Below are 25597 nucleotides of genomic sequence, written 5' to 3'. Positions count from 1 at the left end.
ACTATTTTTTATGTAATAATCTGGATAAAAATCTATAAACAAAAATTTCTATACATAGTTGAGCAGCCACCCTTTTGAACTGTTATTGCCAATTTTTGAAATTTAATCAATAAGTAGCTACCAGAAATTTGGAAAAGCAAAATGGCCCAAGGCAGAGCACCTTCTCCTGTTCGAGGCTTTTCATGTATATATTGAAATTGGAAAATTTACTAGTTAACTTACCTTTCTGTTCGGTGATTTTTGTTTATTCTGCGAATCCTGTGAAGTTTTTTCGGTCTTTGCTTTTTTGGGTTAGGCAACGTATCAGTTTTTGGAAACTACACTTGACTAAACTAATTGTAAGTGAATTAGGGCAGAGTAACGGCGTTTGAAAACTAGACTGACCATGAATCTTCTTTCGGATTCTCAGGTATTTATATTGCAAGGTTTCGTACATTATTCGAGTTTTAGCTGATATTTTCCAATTTAATGTTTGAACGGAACAGTTTCTATCTTGGTTTCAATCACCTTGTTTTTTCGCAAGATAAAATTTGTCACAGGATGCACAATAATACATTATTGTACATTCTGCGATAAATTTTATTCTGCGAAAAAAACAAGGTGATTCATTTACATCAGATCGCATTAAAATTAATATTAAACAAACTCAGAAAATAATGTGCATAACATTTAATTAGGAAGGTTAATAATGCGAAATAATTTAGGGGAAGTTATTCATCTTTCATCACGAGGAAACTTTTCCAGTAGGTTTGATCGAAATCAATTTAGTTTTTATTCACAACAATATAAAATCGACACTTGAAACCCCTATCTTTGAGGGGCTGTTTCACCCCCTGAAAGTTTTTTTCCGCAGATATAAAAAAATACGTGTCGCTTAATTTTTCGAGTACTAAAACATATTTAAGGGAGAATCAAATGGGCGAGGGACACCTGAAAGATTTTCCTTGTAAGTATGCTATTTTCAAAAAGAGGTATTTGAAATGTAGGTGAGAAGAGAAATAGCGAATATGCAGTGTAGTAGTACACGTAGTTGCGTATACGTCTACATACGTATGCGTCGCATTTCAGGATGACGAAACGCACCAAACAAAAAATTCATGACATTTTCCCAAAAACTTGACCATTAATGTTTGGGAACCATCTTTGCGATTCAGAAAATTATCGGTGATGAGTGTGAGAGATAATAGTGTACTGGTAATGCTGGAACGAGTGCGAGTGTTAATTAATGGAAATGGTTATTCAATTCAGCAATTTCTGGTGAGACTCGGTCCTACTCTACGTACGATTTTAAGACGTAGAGGAAATAAAACAGAGTGCGATAAAACAGCTGTAAGCTATTACGAAAGTTGATTTTAAGGAGTGTTTCCGAGAATGGGAGGATTGCCATTGATATCATAATTTATTTCTACTTGCTGGTACACCATAAGGTCGGATGCTTCCCGGACAGGCTTCATATGAGTATATGTTAATAATGTTTTTTTTTCATGGTCTAATACCATAACTTTGGATTGTTAAATACAGCAACGATAATGTTACTATAATGTATTTGATTTCTCGGTTAAGTATTGAATTATTGCACAGAACATCGTTTATTGGTGTATCTACATGTTTATGAATACGGCTGTGAAGATACTTACAAAACGTATTTTGAAGTTTGAAATTGGATAAAAACTACATTTTAAGTAATTTCAAGATTTCCATCCTTTTTTTATAAATGCATATCGATGCACTTTTATGCGCTGATTACGAATAAAGACATGGAAATGCTTGCAAATGTCACTATTAACTTCAAAAGTTTGAAAATACTTTTTTTTGTTGTTTCATACCCAAACTCGGCGACATTCCAGTTTTTTTGAAACCACCTGTTTATGTAGTTGGCTAAATCCCAACTCGAAACAATCTTTCTCTTAACCATATTTGATCCCATATTATTATTTGAGTAAAATACTCGTTTATAGTTACCATACGCCAAATTATAGCAAAGTCTACCTTTTAATTATATTTTATCGCATTTCCAGTTTTGTAGAAGGTATTTGTTCTTTTTATTATGAAAAAAGTGGAACTTACAATTTTTAAGTTATTATAATTTAAAAATCACATAAAATATGCTGGAAATGGTAAAAACTATAAGAATTATGTAGGAATACCATGGAAAAAAATGAATTGTATTGCCTCCAATAGGTGTTCACATGGTGCTATTATTATTTGTTAAATAAACGAAAATAATAAGATTCTACGTAAATATTATAAATAAATATCACTAAGATGATCTTTTTCCAAAAATTTTGGACAATAGAATTGAGCCGCCGGATGAAAAAGCCAGCCCGATGCTCGAACACGCGTCAAAGTATTGTCCACGTAATTTTTAAGATTTAAAAATCAATTTAAAAAATATAGATTTGTAGAGAATAAGGAAATTAAACTTTTCCCCATTAGATTTTTTTGTCAAACGTTTATTTTTAATAATGCAAGCGAAATATCGAATAAAAGTTTCTCTCTGATTTTGTTAAGTTTTAAAACTTAGATCGTTCTAACTCAACTAAATATTATTGGAAGATCATAATTATAGGACTTATTCCAAATACTATAAAGATGCCTAAGAATTCTTGAAAAAATTGAAAACTGCTTATTGTTTAATAATATTTAATTATAAAATGAGGTTAGTCGATAATTGTGTTTTCTTGGTTCAAAAATGTTGAATAAAGCTTTTTGGAAAATCTTATTTCGATTAGCAAGAAACTGATTGAGATATTTATATTTGGAAAAGTCGACATCTGTCCACGCAGTCTCCCATATGAATACCTCAGTCAATTTCTATTGAATCGATATGAGATTTTCCAAAAAACTTCATTTAATATTTTTGAACAAAACACTCACTGAAAGTTGTTTGAAACTCGAAGTTACCTAGATCCTTTTTACCGGCGGAACTAAGAAAACACCATTATCGACTTACCTCATTTCGCAATTAAAAATTATTCCACATTTTTTTTAATTGATTTTTTAATTTTTTAAATTTTCTACTTCTGAGAAGTGCGGACAATACTTTTACGCGTGTTCGAGCGTCGGGTTGGTTCCTGCACCCGGGCGGCGGCTCAATTACTGATTAGCATATTATCAAAATTACTGCTGAAGATAAAAAAAAATAGAAGGAAAAAAATAAAGAGCATAAATATAAAGAAACAAAAGTAAAAAAAATATCTAAAAAACATGTTATGGAATATAATGTGTTCTGAATTTTGTTTGCTTTTAAATAATACTTTTTTAAAGGATATCATTTTTTCAAATCAATCCATTTAAAGCTACAAAGTAAAAGATTAGAAGAAAATAAAAATGTACGGCAATGGACCAAAATGGACTTTTCGATTAAATTGAATTGAATAATGTAAACCTATACTAAAATTGATTAATATCTACATAAGTTAAACAATAAAATTATGAAAATAATAAAAAGCAAATTACAAGAAATCGATAAGCGTATTAGACAATGTTACTTTTTAATGTCATAATGTTTCTAGAATTATAATAAAGAAGAAAAAATTGAATATATTATACATTTTAAAATAAATTAACTCCTTATGTATAAATAGGTTTTTGAAATAGAATGTAAAATAATAGATGGATGAGGGAGAGGAGTAAATATCACTTATAATTAGTACATACGTAGATTATATACTTAAACAGTGGTACATATAAATCTAAAACTGTTGAACAGGCTGATTTACTTTTCTATATTTCCTGTTTATTTTCTCCAACATTTTCTTAAAGAACTTTTGTCGATATTAATTTATTTTATTTGAGGAAGACCTTATCTAATGTCATACATTGGACAATGTTTATTCTGGGCCATTGCTGCACATTTTTGTTTTTTATTTTAAGCTTACTAGCGTATCCCACCTTTTGATAAATTTTATTTCATTCTTTGCTCATAAGAGCTCTAATTGCAGAAACGAAAGAGTAATTTAAATCTTTTAGTCTTTTTTATAGTTTGCAATAAACAAACGTTAATATATATTTTTTTAAATTTTGAGTAAATGGTATTCATATGTTCAAAATGATATTTGTTTTAAATTGTTGAGAATAAAGAGGGTTTTTCGTGTCGAACAGTCGACTTTTGAGTTTACGCGAGATTTCCAGATTTAAAACTAGTTTGAAAGGTTTTAGAAATATTTCAATGATTCCAAGCGAGTTTAAAAGATTTCCAAGATTTAAGATGAATTCAAAAGATTTCAAACATTTTCACAAAGATTTAAAAGCTTTCTAAAGATTTTGAACAGATTTTACAACTTGTTATAAGATTTTAAAAGATTTTAGAAAATTTCGCGAAGAAAAAAAATTCAATTTTTAACATTTTTACAAAGATTTCACAAACATTTGTACACCATATTTAAAGAGTGATCAAACCCTCGGGATATTGAAACTGTAAAAAATCGTAGAAAAATAATAGCTGAATAATAAATTATATACAAAGATTGCATATAGAAAAGAACACGGTTGATTTGAATATTTAATATCCAAAAAAGGGACTAAAAAACTTAAAAGAAAGAAGACCGGAAAAGATTTGAGTTCCTGTGCAGTAAAACAACACTGGAATGAAAGAATGCATTAAATACAAAACTATGCATTTTATGAAGGCTTTTGTATGGCAGAAAAAATTTTTTTGCTATTAATACCACGTACCAGAGTGTCCCGTGACCAACTATATAAAAAATATATTCGGCGGTTTCATAACTCATAAAAATATGGTGCTAAAATCTTTGAAAATAATTCAAAATATATCAGGGAAAGTTCGCTTAACCGAATAATGCAATTTTATAAACCAGCACTTTTTGAAGGAAGGCAAAATATATTTCTAGAGTGATAGTGATTGAAAGGTTAATATAGGAAAATTAAAATTTTCTTCCCATCCCGCTGCTCAAACTTTTGTTTTTAAATATATGTTTTATTACCTTTTAATTTTCTTTCAAATATTGGAATAGCAACTACGTAAATTTGAAAAAAACACATCCTTCAAAAAATGTTATTTTCCCAAGCTAGAGTGATTTATAGGCCAATGTAAGAAAATTATTCAAGCATTTTGATCTGAATTTGATCATCCGAATGATTTGCAGATTTTTGCACGGTGGGATGATGAAGTTTTTTTAGCAGTTTTGCTAATACATTAGCTACACCCAGTTTCTAAAAAAATATGTATAGTCTTCACGGATAAGATGCGATTATGTCAAATTGTCCATCGTCAGAAAAAAGAGAGTCCGCTAGATAATTTCCTCATCTACCGAAATGGGTGCCAGTAATAAGAAATCTAAAATTTAGGATACGGAAAATAGAACTTTATTTTGGACATTGTATTCGTCCTTTTTAGATCATATTTCCCAAAAGAATAAAATTGTAAGTCTAAAATTTCCTTCAGTCAATATTTTTAAATTCTTTATCAGAATACAGTATATTCAAATTAAAAGTTAAAAATGTAAGTATGGAAAAGGCACTTTTCGAAATATAAAATCCTTTAATCTAAATATTAACATATCAATTCGGACATAAATAAGTTGTATCATATATATAACACATTACATTGTTCTTGAAAAGGAGTAGCATCTCTGCTTCACTTTTGTAAAACTTTTTAAGTATTTTGATAAATCACTTTGAGATAAGGTGGCCGATTCTCTCAATCTATACAGTAAAAAGTTTTAAAATTGTAGATGGAAAAGGGGGAGGGTCGGTAAGGCCGGTTTTTGGCCTAATTTATTTTTGGACCAAAAAATCTGAAAAAATCATGGTAGTATCTTATAAGTATCCCGAGTCGATTGCACGCTAAACGGACTACCCTCCACCCCCCAGCCACCCCCACCCCCTACAAATATAGGAAACACCACTACCCACCAACTGTATTTTCGAGAGATTTGACACTCTTAAACATGTATTCTGAGGTTAGCTCGGGTTTACTATGGTTTTCGGGGTCGCCGAATACAAATCTAGCGTCCTTTCACTTTTATCGCGCCAGGTTCAAGGTCATTGGAAGGTCAAATCGAGAGAAAACGGTAAAAAAAAAAAATACGTTATAGGTTTTTAGAGTCGCTAATTACGAATCTGGCATCCGTTCAACTCTATCGCTTCAGGTTCAAGGTCATATGAAGGTCATTTGAAGGTCAAATCGAGAAAAAACGGTAAAAAAATTTAAAAAAAATATGTTATAGGTTTTTGGGGTCGCTGATTATGAACCTGGTGTCCGCTGACCTTTATCGCGTGAGGTTCAAGGTCATGGGAAGGTCAAATCGAGAGAAAACGCTGAAAAAATATGACCTTGAACCTGACGCGATAAAGGTCAGCGAATACCAAGTTCATAATCAGCGACCCCAAAAACGTATAACATATTTTTTTTTAAATTTTTTAACCGTTTTCTCTCGATTTGACCTGCCAATGACCTTGAACCTGACGCGATAAAAGTCAAAGGACGCCAGATTTGTATTCGGCGATTCCGAAAACCATAGTAAACCCGAGCTAACCTCAGAATACATGTTTAAGAGTGTCAAATCTCTCGAAAATACAGTTGGTGGGTAGTGGTGTTTCCTATATTTGTAGGGGGTGGGGGTGGCTGGGGGTGGAGGGTAGTCCGTTTAGCGTGCAATCGACTCGGGATACTTATAAGATACTACCATGATTTTTTCAGATTTTTTGGTCCAAAAATAAATTAGGCCAAAAACCGGCCTTACCGACCCTCCCCCTTTCTCCAGGGAACCTCATCTACAAGATTTTAGGTTTTAAATCAAAACGAAATATATTATTTATTGATATATATCTTATATTCATAAAAAATAGAAAGTTAGATTTTTATGTAAATTATCCTAGCTACGTTAAAACAAAAACTTTAATTTTGATATTTGGATGATCAGAAATCAACTTTTCATTTCTCAATATCCCAAATTGAAGAATTAAAAAATGTTAATCCCTAAAATTATAAGATTTTTAATTGAAAATTTAAGGAATTAAAAACTCTTCAATTTTTTAGATACAGAATGTCAAATTCTGAAATCTGGAAGACTTTTAATTGAATTTTTAAAATATAGAATTGCAAATTACTGAATTATTAAGATCTATAATTGAAAAGATTTATTTTGAAGATTATTTTTAAGAGATAAATTTTGAAGATTTAAAATTAAAAATTCTTTAATTTTGATGATTTGCAAATGAAAATTTTTTTATTTGGAAAATTTAAAATCCAAAAATTTGGTTCAAAAAGTATTTATTTGACCCAACTAAATGTTCTGGTTGTTTTAACCAAATCTTTTAATGGAAGGAGTATGTGGTTGATAAAACAGAAAAATTCTGTTAGGTTGATCAAATATTTTGTTAAATTAATCAAAACTTGTTTGATTTAACTAAGCTTCCATGTATATCCAATAAAACTTTTTTTTATCTAAAACCATTTTTTGCCGAGTGCTGGAACTTCAAGGTTCTTGAATAAGTTCCTGAACATCTAACACGTTACTATTTTTAAGAGACCATACTTGTAATTAGTTCATTTTTTCAGAAACTTTCAAAACAGTGCATCTATTTTTAAATGAGCCTATAGTCAGATAAAAATGATTGTCATGTCTATTTAAAATGATAAAAAAATAATATTCCATTTCAAAGTAAAGAATGTCCATTCAGTCGCAACAATTTCAAGTGGAAACACAATTTTATAAGATGTCAAACGGATGTATACTGTTAACTTGGCAAACTGGATAGTAGAAAAAAATCAAGGGATAAAAGCACGCAATAAGTGAGCGGAAACAACTTGGACAAAATGAATGAATGAATTTGAAGATTATTGTATGGGTGATTGTCAAATTGCAGGAAAACTTAAAGTGCCAGTAATATAACATTAAATTATAAGCTCTTACCTATTTTTATTTTTTATTTAATAAATACTTATTATGATGCTCTACAAAATTTTCAGTTCATTTTTCAAAAGTCATGTTCTTATTGACTTCAATTTGATATGCGAACATCTCAAACGTCATTAGCGTTAGGTGTTCCAACCTCACTTTGTACAAGGAGATACGGATTTTCTCCTTTGTTTTGACTGTTAGCCTAAAACACGTTTAATGCGTAAAGTTTGTAAACTTAAGAGGAACAAAAATTTAATTTATGCACATTATTCAAACCAAACAAATAATATTTTATAAACCTTAAAGTATGTCCCTCGATTTTTGTCGTTTTAATAAGTTTAATCGTCATTTGTGTGAGTCTTTTTTTCTAGTAAAATATTTATAGTTACAGTGGAACAATAAAGACATAATTATTAAGTGTGTCCGTTAACACTAAATTCTATCAAATTTAACTTAAAATATTAACATCTTTTCTTGTAAATCGGATAATAAAACTCAAGAGTACATTTCTAGAACAAAATCGTCATGAGTGATATTGCTTAAAAAACAATTTCCGAGTGAAAAGAAATACATAAGCCATTTTATTACCTGCTTGAAAGGTTTTTACTTAATTCTCAGGTGTTTGTTTGTAATTAGGATGTATTATTTTTTTATAAATATTAAAAAAGGATGAACTTCATCGTTTTCCTGTCGTAATTCGTGTAATGTAGTAATACCGCGTGTATCTGCACTTGCGCGAAGATTAGGTTGCCTGGTATGCTTATAATTTCCCAAGCTTTGTTTTTAAAAATAATTTTACTCTTTACACAAATTCAAATAAATGTCGTATTTATTACGTTACCTTACTGATGCTTCAAAAAATTATCTACAATACTTAGCGAAATATTTAGTTTTTCCTGATTTGCATGCTTTTGAACTTTTTAAAGGCTTGCGGTATTTTTCAACAATTTCGTAACCAAAAACCCGCTTTCCATATTTAATGTACGAATTTAATTATTATTTCTCATTGCCAGAAATGCCCTTTTTGGATTTTAGATTTTCAAATGTGATACAATAAACTTTGGTGTTAAATATGAAATTCCTAATGATAACGTGATTGCCACTTTAGGTACTAAAGTTTTTCTGCAATTTGACAATCACCCATATATAAATTCGATAAAACCATCACTTGAAAATACGTTAAAAATACGTTTTATGTTTGTTTTTTTCTAGAAGCGTGCGAGACACGATCTTGGGGTCTTGGAGCATTAGTTCAAGCCCTGGAGCAAAACACGACGAAAGCTTTGATTGCAGACCTCAATCCAACCACTTGCGACGTGTCTGTTAAGCTCGCTCACCTGTGGAATAAACCGTTGCTCACGTGGAGTTGCCCTCAGGTAAGTTTAAACAGTCACGAAATAATGGGAAAAGCCCAATTTATTTTTTAATGTTCAATAATTCCATTTTTATGGATTATATTTTTAGGGCCACATCGGTTCGATCAATTTTGAAAAATATTATCGAAAGCATCATAATAAAGAAAAACTTTGTAGAGTTTTAAAGCAAATTAATTTAAAGTACAACTTTGAAACTGAAGAGATCATCATTAAGATATTTAAAAAACTTAAATAACGTAAAATATACAAGATTAAAAGTTCGCGGATGCTTTCAATGAGGTTAGAGTTAAAATTTTAACTTCCTCAAGTGAATTATATAATTAATAATTCTTTTCAGTATTAGAATCTCCCTGATTACAAACTGTATCCCGTGTAGAAATTTCCCCGGTTGACCCTAATACAGCAAGGTTTCTGGTCGGATCCCGTCCGGGCTACGCCTGGGTAGGTTTCATGGACAGGAACCGGGCGGGAGCCGTTCGGGCTATATTTTTCTCGAATCACATAGTCCAGGGCCGGCCGGTTACTGACCTGACCAACCCTGATTATATCCCTTGGTCGGGAGCCGGCTGGACACTGGTCAGGTTAATGTTTTTGTAGAAATTACACATTTTTTAAGAGCCGTGATATTATCAAAGACATAATTATGGATGCTAGATGAATTATTACTTGAAAACTATAATTTAAAGATTTATTAGATCCGTGAAACAAAAAAGAGCTTTTTTAAATTATTTACAAAAAACATTACATTTTTTCGAATAATTTAACATTTTTAATTAAACTGTTATCGCTTCTTCTATGCGCAACAACAGAAATGATATAATTGTTATAAACTTCTCTATATTCAGACAATGTTTAGCCTGTACAATTTCAAATTTACCGCCATATATAGCGCCTGCTGTGTCTGTCGTCTGCATAGACACTCAGTAATTTTCAGTTTCGCACCTGGAACGAGGATGCTCCTTGCACTCACGTCGCGTCGGCTCTTAGAAGTTCGTAAATAAAATCGAGACTCGTATTTAAAATCAACCTTATTTCAGTAATTAGTTTGAAACGCCCACTTAGAGCGTGAATAATTATTATTTTAAATTAAAATATAGTCTTGTGTATACAGTTTTTACTTTCTTCCTTCGTAACCTTAAATCACCACGTGGCTTCCAAATTGCTATGAGATTCTATCATCAGGGAATAAAATTCTACTCCAATTTTTTGCTACAATTGGTTCACTTGATTTTACTTTTAAGTTTACCGTAATCTTACGACGAGCCTTAAAAGACAAAACAAGTTAACAATTTCTCGCCTGAAGCAACATTTCTTAACCGCTTTTTGGCCGGATTACCCGACCGGATCCCGGCCGGTATTAAAGCCGGGACCCGACCAGTTTACCGTGACGTTTTTAGCCGGATCCCGGCCGGATTCCCCGACCAGCGCCCGGATTAAAGCGGGTCTATCCGACTGGGACCCGGCCGGATCCCTGATTGGATTTCTACATAGGGTACATTATATTTCCTTATTTCTTTGCTTGCCTAAGACCTAAGGTCGGGTTGATTTGAGTAATCTGTAGATCTCACAGCCTCTTGTGCGTTCTGAATCGCCTTGTTAAATTAGTTGAATAAAGCGGAACTGTACCTTGTCACTAGCTACGTGTCCAAAATACTGAAATTCAGATCTTTTATCATGTCTCTATACACTGCAACAAATTTCTGTTGGAAACTTTGAATACATGTATCGAAAATAATATTCCAATAGGGTCGGTGCACCGGTTTTGTCCACTTTAAGGAATTTTCCAACTTTGAATGCTTATAAGTAGTTGACTATTACGTTTAAAATAAAAGAGTCTGGTTTATATATTTCCTGGAGGTCGCCGTGCACGAATTTTAGCCACCATTTGATAAAAAAATGCATTCACACATTGAAAAAATGAGAACATTGAAAGAAAACTTGAATTTCTACACATTTGGCCATTTATGTATTACTTTTGGCCACGCCTTGCATCAGTTTTGGCCGTAGAAATAATTTAAAAGGTGAGATATTATGATATGGGATTTAAAAGATGTCTTAGTAAAATATGAATTAATATTAGATGCAAAGAAAACAAGACAAACTATTTTAAATATTTATTATTTGAAAAGAACTTTTAAAACTCAGTGTTACAATTTAACATTAAAATACTGCAATTTTCTTCTCAAAAGACTCCAATAGTCTTTTAAAGCTAATAATTCAATTGCTATTGAGCAACTTTTTTTTTCTTAATATATTGTTCTATGAGCTTAACTTAGTTTCTTTGTCTTTCTCTTTTTTCTGTAATTGAAGCTTTTCTTTGCCTTCTTTTTTTTCCTTGCTCAGCGGGATCCTAAAAAAAATCGGATTACGCGATTTTGCGTAAAATTATTTTTTTATTATCAATGATTAATAATATCACTTTTCTTAAAAATGACACAAAATATGACGAATGGTTCGTAGTTTGAAATGTTTGGCTTTTTATCAAAGTATTTGTTTTCAGTTCAGTAACAATGTAAAGAACATTTTGCTTGAGATTATTAAGGTGGCTGATCTTCAGAATAAACAAAAATTGTTTTTCTTAATGAAATTAAATAAAAATAATTTTTCATAATTGAAAATGTCATTTTTGTCAAAAAGGACCCTAAGATTAAGAGCGAATCATAGTTTCAAACATGTTTCCACCTCCTGAGATCTAAAAAATATACCTTTACTGGATTTTAATTTGATGTATTTTGATGAATTAAAAAAATAGTAAAAATTGATAAAAGTCGCATAATATGGCTTCAGTTCAAAAAACTTAATCATTTTATTCCTAAAAACGTTTATTTTAAATTAAGGAACAATATCAAAGTTAGTGCTATTTTAGTCTATGTAAATCGATTTTTTCTATTTCTTGGAAAAAATTGTTACAATAAGCTATGTAAACATCTGATAATAATTTTATAGATTTCAGAAAGCGGAACAATTTTCAATTACGGTATATTACTCTTATTTTGCGTCGTGTTCTAGGAAAATGAGATATTTTTGGTAAAAATTATATTTCTTCAATTTTAGAATTACGAACTAATTTTTCTTCACTTTGAAGCTTGGAAACCTAAATATTCTCACGCAGCACGCTCTGTGCCGTGTTATTGAACTAAAAATAAACATTCAGAAAATAAAATTCTGAAGTTTGTTAAAATGCATGTTGCTTTAGATCATTTTTAGCCATTACTTCTATTTTCTTGAAAAAATTATTTAAAGTACACAAAATAAACAACAAGTAAGGATAAAATTTTATAGATTTAGGAAAAGGGAGCAATTTTGAATCATGAACAGCATATTCATATTTTGCGATGTTTTTGATAAAAATGAGATATTTGCCTTTAAAAACAAAAGATAGCTTTTTTCAAAAACGCATAGTACAATTTTTTTCTATCTTGGCTTAAAATAACCGAGAGGCATCTACGAAACGTGTAAATCTGAGAAACTAGATGTGCAAGCACTTTTGGGCTAAACTTAATCTCAATATATTTTTAAAGTTGATAGCCAAAGCTGGGTCAATATTTTCGCCATTTTTAGCCATCCCTGACCAAACCTCAAAGAGATTGATAAATATATTCCACTTTTTGCTATTCCATTTTATTTGTTATAAATATAAATTAACCTATACAACCATACTCATTTGGGTAATTAAAGCGAGACCAGAAAAATAAGCTTGAATTCGCCCATTTGTGAGCTCTCGAATTTGGGCTTCCAATTTATACTAAACCTTAGTTTATCATGAGACATTGATCCTCTGAAAGTTTTAGGTTGATCTGAATTTTTGTTTTTGATATTTCTGAGACCAAATTATTCACTTTGTTTTGTTTGTAGGTAGATTTTTATAACACCAAAAAACATTTTTTGGGTCAAAAATCAACATATAAGCTCTATTGTTTATTTTTTATCTAATTGACTTTGATCTCAAATTTCAAGGTGAAAGAAAGGTCACCATTAATTATTTATGAATTAGAGATTTAACTTTTTTCTTGAATATTTTTCGCTATCAGTTATATATTAGGAATAATCCACTTGAAAAGATTCAAATAATCTACAGACAGCTAAAGCAAAGAGTAAAATTTGGTTCCTCGTATCTTGAAAAAAAATGCAGATCAATCTAAAACTTCCAAATAATTAATGTCTTACAATAAAATAACCTTTAGTATAGATTGAAAGTCCGAATTCGAGGGCGCACAAATGGGCGAATTTTTTCGTCATTATTTGAACTCACTAAAACTGATATTGTGACAATTCTACATCCTTACCTTTTAGGAGAAGATGTTTGAAGCTTTGGACCACTGCTGAATGAAATTTTTTTTTGCCCATAAAATTTGATTCTTGTTAGTCGTCACAGCTGTATGAATTTATGGGGACTAGCACTCGTCAAAACAGTGTTCGTGAGCACGCATTAGAGCCAACTGATCCGTAATAAATTACGAAAATTGTACTGATGGCCACAAGATGAGCAGTGGTCAAAACCAGAGCACCGACCCTACATTATATAGCATAAGTGCCAGTGTTGTTATGATTCTTGCGTGCAATGCAATTTTACCTCAAATTTATTACATTTTTACAATACTGCAAAGATTCGTCGCATTCTAATAATTGTAATTTCACTTAATGTACCGTGTTAGCAATTTTACATGACGCGAGTATTCTGGAAGTACTGTAGAATCCCAGACATTTCTAACAGGTTATGGTTAAGTCAGTTTATTTAGTTAGTTTAATTTTATTGCAACATCTTGGAAGAGGTCTTGGACTTAAGTAAATATTGCAGCTGAAGTTGTGGCTTATATGATGTATTATATGCTGTTGTTAAATAAATAAAAAAAAACTACTGAATCAATGAAAATTACATATGTGGGGTATAATTTCTTTAGTCGGCCAATTGGGCGCATCGACAAAAAACGGTTTTATTGGGTTGGGAGTCACAAATAGTCCCCTTAATTTTTGTAAAACACATCTTCTGCTTCCGCATTGCACATCAAGCTAAAAATCACAAAAATGCTCATCGAACGTATATAAATTCTTTTCTTAATGTTTTCACATGCTTCTAAAGTTTTTTTTCTTCGAATTTTATAATTGGAAGCCTATCATAGAAAACTGTTTTTGTTTATCATGTAAACTTTCATTTTTGGTCCTTATCCAGTGGTCATTCGCATGTTTTTATATGTCTACTGATTGAGATGGTGAACTACTCGGCTCCGACAAATAAAGATTTGTAATAAAGATTTCTAGCTGAAGCATTCTTTCTTTTCTAGTACGAGAAAATGCATTTACAAGCTGTTCTTTTAATCTCATGAATGGCAAGACCGATATTGCTGTATATATAATACAATGAATCTGGCCAAAGTCCATTCGGTTTATTGGTTTTTTCTCTTTTTCTTGTCCATACAAATATCCAAAAGTCTAGAAAATGTCTTTCGATTACATGTTCTAGAAGATTATATGTATGTCGATTCAGCTTCTCTATACAGGAAATCCCATGAATTCGATATTTTATCAACTCAGCTAATATTTCGTGAAACATGTTGATATAGGGAGTAAAAAAATTCGGCCATTACACTTGAATTTGCGGAATAAATGATCGGTTTTCAATTTTATTCTTCAATCATACCTCCCAGTATATTTGAGCGTCGCAAATCGTTCGATCTGAAAATATCATTCAATTAAAGTAATTGCTTACATCCTTCAGCTTGAATCAATACGTATTAAAGTGCATTTGAAATTTTAAGTCCTTAGATTTAGAGTGTAACAGAAAGCACTTTTTTTGACAAAAATCGCTCGTCAGTTCAATTTTCAACGAATTTTCTATTAAATACAGAATACATTTTTTTATAATTTTTTTAAAACACGATGTAGATTTTTGCAGATTTAAAAAAAATTAAGCTTTTGGAGAATTGTCAAATATTTTAAAAGAATAACCCAAATTGTTGTGATTGCTAAGAAAATTAAAAATGATTTTTTATTTTGAAATATTAATTTTAAGTGAGTATTTGAAAAGATTTTAGAAAATTGAAAAAAAAGAATCAGGATGATTTTAAGGCAATTTTTTTATTTTGCAGTTTTTTAAATTTTAGGAAAAAATCTAATTAACATAATATATCAATTTTCAACTCAGGAGTTTACTTTTTAACCAAATTAATTAATTTTCTATCAAATAATTGGTGTTTTAACTGAAACAATGTACAGGATAAAGTTTCAACCAAAAATGGAATAGTTCAATTTCCAGAAAAAAACGATTTATTTTTAATCAATCCTAGAATAGTTACATTTTCAGATTAAAATAAATAATTTTTAATCGAAAAAAAAATGTTCAACAAAGTTGTTAAATGATACATTTTCAACCAAAAAGATTAAATTTCTACCAAACAAGGTTAATTCCCAACAAAATACATGAACTATAATTATGAATCCCTAATTAGAAAAAATTTAATTTATTTAACTATTCTGATGAAAATATGCTTTATGTGTTGTTGAAAATACATTTTTGAAACTGACAATTAATCTATACCATTATTGGTTAAAAAATCACGTATTTTGTTAAAAATTCGTCTTTCTTTGTAGAAATTAAATTTGTTCATAAAAAATTTATACTTTTTGGTTAAAAATTAAATTTTTCGGTTGAAATATCAACTGTAAATATTTTTTGGTTGCAAACTCGTTTTCTTGTAAATGCAACTATATTGTTAAAAATTAAAATCATAATTTTTGGGTGGAAAATTGGATTATTCACTTAAAGTTGAAGTACTTAGTAATAAAATTATTTTTTTAAATTAAGGATTCATAATTATAGTTGAAAATTCAACTATTTGCCTTGAAATTAACTTTTTTGTTACAAATTTTACTGTATTTTAAAAAATGCTTCTTTTGGTGTTCAAAGTCAACAATTTGGTAGAAAGTTAAACTATTTGGTTGACAATTAAAATTTTGGTACAAAAACATATTTTTGGGTTGAACATTCAGCTTTTTTGTAGATAATATTTTTTTTGACTTTAAAATTAAATAATTTCGTTTAAAGTTCATGTATTTTGTTGGAAATTGACCTTGTTTGGTAGAAATTTAATCTTTTTGGTTGAAAATGTATCATTTAACAACATTGTTGAAAATTTATTTTTTCGGTTAAAAATTATTTATTTTAATCTGAAAATGTAACTATTCTAGGATTGATTAAAAATTAATCATATTTATCTGGAAATTGAACTATTCCATTTTTGGTTGATACTTTATCCTAGAATAGTTATATTTTCAGATTAAAATAAATAATTTTTAATCGAAAAAATAAATTTCAACTAAGTTGTTAAATGATACAATTTCAACGAAAAAGATTAAATTTCTACCAAACAAGGTCAATTCCCAACAAAATACATTAACTATAATTATCAATCCTTAATGAGAAAAAATTTAATTTATTTAACTATTCTGATGAAAATATGTTTAATGTGTTGTTGAAAATACATTTTTGAAACTAATAATTAATCTATAGAATTTTTTGTTAAAAAATCACGTATTTTGTTAAAAATCAAAATGATAATTTTTGTGTGGAAAATTCGATTATTCACTTAAAGTTGAACTCCTTAGTAAAAAAATTAATTTTTTCTTAATAAGGATTCATAATTATAGTTGAAAATTCAACTATTTGCCTTTAAATTGGGTTAAAAATTTAGCTTTTTGTAGATAATACTCTTTTTGAATTTAAAATTAAATAATTTCATTGAAAGTTCATGTATTTTATTCGAAATTGACCTTGTTTGGTAGAAATTTAATCTTTTTAGTTGAAAAATCTACATTGTGTTTTAAATTATTTGGAATATCTTCAAGTTTTATATTAATTTTGAATCTTTTTTTAAATTGAAATTGTCGCGTTCAAAGTTAAAATTTAGCTCAATACAAATTTAAAAATTCAAGGCTTTTTATTTCGAACCATTTTGTTTAAATTTCTATAGTTTTTAACAGTTATTTTTTATTGATTGTTTTAAATGAATGGTCAAATATTGTTGATAATTAACAAAATTTTCTTTTTTTAATTAAAAAATTTTAAATTGAATAAGTTAAAAATAAAATTTTTTTAGACTGAAATAATATTTAAAATCATAATTGAAAATAATTTTATAAACTAATAACTATTCATTCTTTAATTTTGAACGGATTCAGAATAATATTGTAAAATCAATTATTTTTCAATTTTTAGTACCTTAAATTAAATTTAAAAAAATATTTTATCTCTAAATTCTTTCAATTAAAAAAAATCATAATCGAAAACAAATAAATTAATTTTCTATCAAATAATTTATGCTTTAACTAATACAATGTACAGGATAAAGTTTTAACAAAAAATGGAATAGTTCAATTTCCAGATAAAAACTGTGATTTAAAATTGAATTGAACAAGAAAAAAAAAATTTTCAACAAAATTGTTACATTTTCAAGGGAAAAGGTAAATTTTTGACCATGAAACTTAATGTTGTATAAATAAACGATTTTACAACTTAACCAATATATACGATTAATGTTTAATTAATCCTATAATAGTTACATTTTCAGATAAAGATAAATAATTTCTAACAGAAAAAATTAATTTTCAACATAGTTGTTAAATTGTCAACCAATAAAATGAATTTTCGAGCAAGAAAACTAATGGTCTACAAAAAAAGAGACATTTTAAACAAAATACATGAATTTTCAACGAAATTATTTGGTTTAAATGTCAAAAAGACGAATTATCTACAAAAAGTTGCATTTTTAAGCGAAAAATTATGAGTTTTCAATCAAAGAGTTAAACATTCAACCAAATAGTTAAATTTTCAGTCATAATTAAAAAAGCTTGTTGAAAAAAAATTCATTTTTTTACAAAGTAGTTCAACCCTTAGTGAAATAATCGACTTTCAAACTCAATAAAATTTACAGTTGATATTTCTACCAAAGAATTGCATTTTTGACCAAAGACCAAAAATGATACATTTTCAACCAAAAAGATTAAATTTCTACCAAACAAGGTCAATTTCCAACAAAATACATGAACTTTTAACGAAATTATTTAATTTTAAATTCAAAACACATGTCTATTATTCAGAAAATTTTAGTAGTTTTTTTGTGTATACAAGTATTGTTGTATTTTATTGTAGTTTTAATTTCCTACGAAAATTTTCAAATCATTTTTTTAAAAATAATTAACCATTACAAGATTCTACAAGAATTTATTATCAAAAAGTTGTTATTTTTCAACTTAGGATGACAAAAATTTAACAACGATTATTATCTTTTACTATTCCAACATTATTTCATAGCTTAAAAATAAAAGATTTTTTTGTGAAAAGGATCATTATCTATTTATAATATTCGAAATACATTTTTTATCCTAGATTTAAAAAGGAAAACTTTTTGGCTGCTGCAGAATTCTTGTGGGAAATCAGAACCATAAGGGAATGCAATAGTACACCAAAAAGTGAAAAATTCATCCAAATAATAGACAAAAGTTGTACTTTCTTGTGTTTTTGTTGTTGTTACGGATTACATTTATTTGTGGGTCCTTCTAAAATGGGGTTCAGTCTAATGTTCTTTCTTTGTATAATTTTGCCACCAGGTGTAGGCTAAACATTCATTTAGCCGTAGAAACTTTTTTTCCCCACTCTGTGACGTTAAGAAAGTTTAAAAAAAATTAAATTCTGACTTTTTAAAATACGTACATGAAAAAAATCATTCTGTTCTCACTCTCGGTTATACGGACGGATAGGAAAAAAAGTGTTCACGCTAAAAGGCATAAAACTGTCCTAGGCCCATTACGCTAAGAAATAAGATATTTTCTATGTTGACTCTGGAACCATAAAACTAACGCGGTGACGTAAAAATAGAAGAAATAAAAAATAAAATCGAGTACCCTTTATGCTTCTGGCAATGCTTTATGATGACTATAACGGCAACTCGGCTGCAGAATAAGAGCCAAAAGCGATCTCTCCCAAATCCATAGAACTAGGAATTTTAGAATCACATTTCATGATTTTCTCTTTTTCTTATATTTCTCGGTGAAAATTTTTACAGAAAAGAGTGACGCTTCTTGGCTTGGACGATCGCTAAAGCCATGATGTAATTTAAATGCATGTGAGACTTTGAAAAGAGCATTTCCACTCGAAAGTGAAATATGTCTTTCCTGTCAAATGCAATACATTCGGATAAAGGAAAAATTCGAGTTTCGTCTCTATACTGTGCTCTATCCAATCCATGACGTACATATATCAAAACAACTCATAAAGTGAATGCATATATGTGATATATATGTATGAAACATATGCATCAAAATATTGTTATTTACTCAATAGTTTGTGGATTTTTACGATCCTTGGTAACAATACTAGTTTTATGTTTTTTGGCTTTAAATTTTAGGGTACCTAAAAGATTATATTTTATAGAACAATAATTTAGAAAAAAGGCGGCGCACAAAAAATAATTTTAAGGTAAAGAGCGCAGTGATATGCAAGGTCAAAAACAACAAAAGGTTAAGTTTGTATCAGAGTTTGAAATTGAAACTTCCTTAATTTTTTGATCAGATAATGGCAATCAATTTTTGAATTTTCGGAATTGACTTCAAAACAAATGAAAACACAGAAAAACGCTAGTGTTAAATTTGTTGAAGATCAAAGGGCCTATCTTGGCAGGTGACTGACAGTTTGAAGACAACCCTTATGTTGTTCTGAATGAGAAAAAACAGTATTAAAATGATGAATTTCCCCTACACTCTCATAATGAATCTGTGTGGCTCAAATTTGTTGCTACACTGTAAAAAATACGTTTTAAAATTGCACTTTAAAGTGTAAATTTACACATATAAAATTTCACTTTAGATGCATTAAAATTACAGGTTAGAAAGCAAATTTCCATATGTTGTGTAGAATGACGTCTCTTACAGGTTTAATTCTATGAGATTGCATGAATTCATACGACGTGTTGAAAATCACTGCGTTTAGAGTGTGTAAAAAAAGGACTCATGCTGTATATAGTAAAATTCCCCAGACTGATAAAATTACCGACTGCGCATAGATTTCTATTTTCTTAAGAAAATTTCTCCACTTTATAGTGATTTTAGATTACTCCGTATAATAGTCCACATTTGTGAAATTTCGGCAATAGAGCTTTTTTTTTGCTAGTTTGTTCGCGTGTTAGGAGCGAGCGTACATTTTAGTTTGCACACTTTATAGCTCACTTTCGGCGAAATCATAAATGTGAGTGACTGATTTTAAATTATAAATTGTATGTCATATAAGTTTGCGTAATTATAAATATATTCTTAATATGATCTTAATGATTTAAGTATTTGAGGTTAGGTTGATATTTTGGAGAAATTTTTCACTTTTCGTTGTTTTATTTAACGTCACATATTAAATTTTATTTTAGTTGAGAATTTTACACTTTTGTACAATTTTAGACATTTCTATACTAATTTCACGCTGCTGCGCGAGAGTACACTTTTTACATACGTTTAGCGTACTAAAATTCCACAACCTTTTTTTACAGTGTACTCAATTGAACATCGACTTTGGTGTATTTTCGAAGATCGGCTATTTTCTATGAAGTATGTACAAAAGTTGCTCAGAAATGCTAAACATAAACAAATGTTAATTATTCCCTAAAAAGAAACTTTAAATTCAATTTTACTTTTTAATTAATACTAGCTTCTATAAAAATATCCCTCATAAGGATGAAGCCTAAATGGCCTCGAAACATGTTGCTTCTTGATAGTATAAACAGGTGAATAAACAATGAAGAAAGGAGAGCGAGGTGGCTTGGTTGAATTTTGTATTTTTCCCCTATTTTTTAAATTATTATATAACTGTCTTTAATCAGCCGTTTGTAATTTTATTTGCAAACAAATTTCTCTCTTTTTAACTCCTTTTGTGCAACTATGTTATCCGAATTGACTTTCTGGAGTAATTGTTTTCAAGAAACGGTTCCTTTTTTTAGAAAATACTTTCATTTAAGCTTTCTTGTTTAATTTTTTGCACAATTTGACTGCTTTAATTGTATATTTTTTTAATTGACTTTCTACTTATAACAAATATGTAACTTTGTAGAATAAATCACTGAAGCTGGCATATATATGGAACGAAACGTCTGATGGAAATCTAAATCTTCATTATTTACGGACCTTAAAGCCGCAATACCAAAAACCAGTGTTTTTATTTACTCTCGAAACATAAATTTTGTTTTAAAGCTTACTAGCTTGGAAATTATAATATAAATTTGCGGATTATTGAAATTTAGGAGTTGCATTTTCAACCAAATTTTTTAATTTACAAGCCAAAAAGATGATTTTTTTCGATGACAGTTGAATTTCCGTCAAAAAAGTTTATCCTCAGCCAAAAGAGAGCGGTTTTCAACCAACAAAGATAAGTTTCACAAATTAATCGAATTTTCAACCAAAAAATTAAATTTTTTATCAAACTGCTGAATTTTCCACCTACACAGATGATTTTTCAACCCAGATGATTAATTTTCTGCCAAACGACGAATTTTCAACAAAATACACAAATTTTCAACAAAATACACAAATTTTCAACAAAATACACAAATTTTCAATAAAACACACGAATTTTTAAATTAAACAAGCTAATTTTTCAAGCAGAATGGAGCAGTTCAATTCGCAGCAAAAAACTAATTTAAAAAAACATTGTATTTTCATCCAGTTGATTAAAAAAAAGAATGTTCAACAAAATAATTAAATCCTGAATCAAATAGATGTAATTTTTTATCCTGTTGAAAATTGGACTATTATTAAAAAAATTAATTTCTTCTTTGAAAATACAATTTTTAATTGAAAATTTAATTTTTTGTTACAAATTTCACTATTTTATTAAAAATTCAACTATTTAGTTAAAAATTAATTTGTTTAAAAAATAAATTTAACTGTATTTAATTTAGAGTTGCAATATTTTATAGTCGAAATATCTAATATTACATTTTTCTGAGTAAGAATGTGTTTTTGGTCTTATGGCCTTCATTAAATTAAAAGAATAAAAAAGAAATTACTGGAAAGTTCGTTTATTAATATTCTGACGCTATGGCTAACATTGTGGGCCCTTTTTAGAGAATCTGTACTAATTTACTCGTAAAAAACAAGAATATTCAATTTTGGTGTCAAAAATCTCTCAAGAGTTAAGAGTCGATAACAAAAAAATACTAATGTGTGTCACCAAATTAAATTTAAATATACAACAAAACGTATCATATAAAAGCTTCATCAAAATTGAAGAGGCTTTTTTGAGAAACTACATCTTAATTGATGAAAAAAATAAAATTTTTATAATGTTTTTGGACAACACCGAAAGTATAACAAAGTAGACAAGAGGTTACTCGTACCTCACGAAAGTATCTTCAATTTTTGTGAGGCTTTTATATGAAAGTTTTTTAAAAAATTTTAATCTAATTTGGTGCCACACATCAGCATTATGATACCTGATATGTCAGAATATTAATAAATAAAACTTTTTAGTAATTTCGTTTTTATTCTTTTAATTTAATGGAGATCGTAAATCCTAAAAAAATATTCTTATTTATATAGTATTTATATTGACGGTCGAAGAAAGGATTGTTTTGATTCCTATCAGCTCTACTTATTAGTTAAATATTTCTTTAGATATTCATGTTTTTTGTTAAACATTCCACTACTTGCTTAAAAGTGTTCTTAAAAAAGCGCTTAAACTCGCTGTTTGGAAATATAACTATTTTGTTAAATAAGTTTGGTTGCAAATTTTTTAAATTAATATGTTCTGGTTTAAAAATTGAACTATTTTGTTAAAAATTCTTCTCTTTTTGTAAAAATCTATTATTTTTTGGTTAAAAAATGAAACTCGTTATAAAATAATCTTTTTTGTTTGAAGATTTAATTATTTTTTTAGATTTCGAAAAAAGAAGCATTTTAAGATTTTTAAATGGTTTCAAGAGAATAAGAAGTATTTTAAAAGAATTATGGGAAAATTTTATGTGATTTTTTATTTTGAAAAATAAATTATAAGAGAAATTTCAAATAGATTTCACAACATTTGAAATTATTTTTAAAAGTTTCAAAAAAGAATATAGAAGATTTGTAAGTAGAAATTTCTCATTTTAAAAGAGTACAAAATTTTAGAAAAATATGTTAAAAAATAATTTCGTCATTTTAAGAAGACCGGGAAAATCTTATGAAGTCTTTTTAATAGAAGGATACCCAAAGACAGAGGATAATTTATCGTGACTTGTGTAAAATAAAGCTGGAAAAAGGTCGCATAAAGTTTAGAAGATGGGCTAATCAGAAAAGTGCAGAAACTTCGACCCTTCGAGAATATAACTTTTGGCTGGAATAAGGATATACGTGTCACTTCATAACGTCCTATTTACAAGAATCCTACTATTTATTACATTTCTTAGTCAAATCTACCTATGAATGCAGGATTCTTTCTCAGAAAGAAAATGAAGTATTCGGATTTATGTCCTGGACCTGGGAAAGAGGAAATAATTTGATTTGGGCTTCTAGCAACTGCCGTTTGTCTATTTTTTTTTTATTTGGATAAGACTTTTAATCCTATTTACTTCTCGGTGGAATGGAATTTGTTCTCTTATTTATTTTGATGTCGTGCACAATTAAGTAATTAATGAATTACTCTTCTAGATTGATCAGGTTACTTAGAAAATTTCTTATTTGAGAGAATATATTAGTGCAAGATTTTTTCGTCGGTATAAAAGGGCTAATAATAAATCTAACTTAATTTAATCAAAGATCCAGTAAGACTTATACTGTTTGCGATAATACATTTTGATATTCTCACGAATTTCTTCTTCAACCCTATGAGGTAAAAATAATTTCGGATTTTAACAGCTGTTTGCATATGTATGAGCGGATCATATCATGAAGGGTTTTAATTTTTAATAAAGTAACCTTTCATTTTCTAGTAAATTTGACCTTGAGTTTATAGGGAAATCAAATAATTTGACATTTGAATTATTTGTTGACTCAGAGTGGATTTTACTATTTAAGGAGAGTCCACGAGGGAAGCCAACATTTTATTCTGCAATACTTATTTTTTCGCGCTTTAATGAATGTTGTTATTAACCCATTACCGACCAAAGCTATCAATTTTATAACATAAGTTTAACCGCAAAATTTACGGGTATAACAAAACAATAAGTAGATCAAAAGTACTGTTCCTTATGTTTTTATGTGAGCTAAATTCGAATCCGTGGTCAAAATTCGAATATTTTGACTTCAAAATTAAATATAGCCATTTTTGTATACAAAAATAGTGAAAAATGTTTTATATTTATTTTCATAATTTTTTTTTCAGACATAAAACGCTTTAATATCTTAAAGTTTCTTTAACCATCGGTGCAAAAAATTCTTAAACGTCAACAAAAAATTTTTACATATGTTTTTTCTTCTAAAACGGCGAACAAGATGCAAAAATGTTCCAAAAACTGTTTTTTTCCATCATCTTTGTTTTTCTCAAAAACTTGAAAGTTTAAAAAAAAGTTCCACTGAATAAAAATTTATGGAAATTAACCATAGAATACTATGAAATTTTAAAAAATTTGTTATAATAAACTTTTGATTTTTCAAAAAATCAAAAAATTGAAATTTGCAAAAAAATTTTTCAAAAAATCTGAAAAAATTCAAGAATATTCTGTAGGCTCTAGTACAAATTTTCTAAGGATAAAAATATATTAGAATTAGTCAAAGAATATTCTTGAATTTTTTCAGATTGAAACAAAAAAATTTTCAAATTTCAAATTTTGGATTTTTTTAAAAATCAAAAATTTTGTCTAAAAATTCTAAAAAAATTTCATAGTGTTCTATGGTTAATTTTAAGACATTCTTAATCAATGGAACTTTTTTTTAAACTTTGAAGTTTTTGAGAAAAACAACGATGATGGAAAAAAACAGTTTTTGGGACATTTTTGCAGTTTGTCCGCCATTTAGCAAGAAAAAACGATATATATAAAAATTTTTCGTTAAAGTTTAAGATGTTTGTGCACTGATAATTGTAGAAATTTTAAGATATTAAAATATATATAATATATAATCCTTGAGTTTCTTTCTTGGTAATCTACTGCTTCACATTGAAAAAGTTTTTTTATAGCAAGAGAGAATGATATTTTTGTTCAAAAATCACTTACGAAAGAAGGAAAATACAAAGAGGATAATGTTTTTTGTTAAAAAAATTTACAAACAAGTATTTACCACTATTTCTTATTTGGCAATGCATCAAGTAACCTTAAATTATATACTATATAAATCAATCTTCTTTCTTCCAGAATATATTGATATCATTTATTATTTTTTATACATTATACTTTCGTGTCTGTCTTT

The 25597-nt window shown here is 28.5% G+C and overlaps 1 protein-coding gene across 1 annotated transcript in view; it reads left to right on the top strand.

Moving 5' to 3' along the window:
* Positions 1 to 8393: 8393 nt before the first annotated feature.
* LOC117175321 (retinal guanylyl cyclase 2) overlaps positions 8394 to 25597 on the top strand; it is a 444267-nt gene continuing 427063 nt past the window's right edge. Inside the window, exons 1-2 of the mRNA XM_033365029.1 lie at positions 8394 to 8397; positions 9081 to 9244. Coding sequence (XP_033220920.1) covers positions 8394 to 8397; positions 9081 to 9244 — 168 coding nt within the window. The remainder of the gene's footprint in view (positions 8398 to 9080; positions 9245 to 25597) is intronic.

Source organism: Belonocnema kinseyi, chromosome 6 (assembly GCF_010883055.1).
Source record: "Belonocnema kinseyi isolate 2016_QV_RU_SX_M_011 chromosome 6, B_treatae_v1, whole genome shotgun sequence".
Taxonomy (NCBI): Eukaryota; Metazoa; Arthropoda; class Insecta; order Hymenoptera; family Cynipidae; genus Belonocnema; species Belonocnema kinseyi.
The sequence above is the reverse complement of the archived record's forward strand: the minus strand, read 5'-3'. Positions and strand labels throughout refer to the sequence as shown.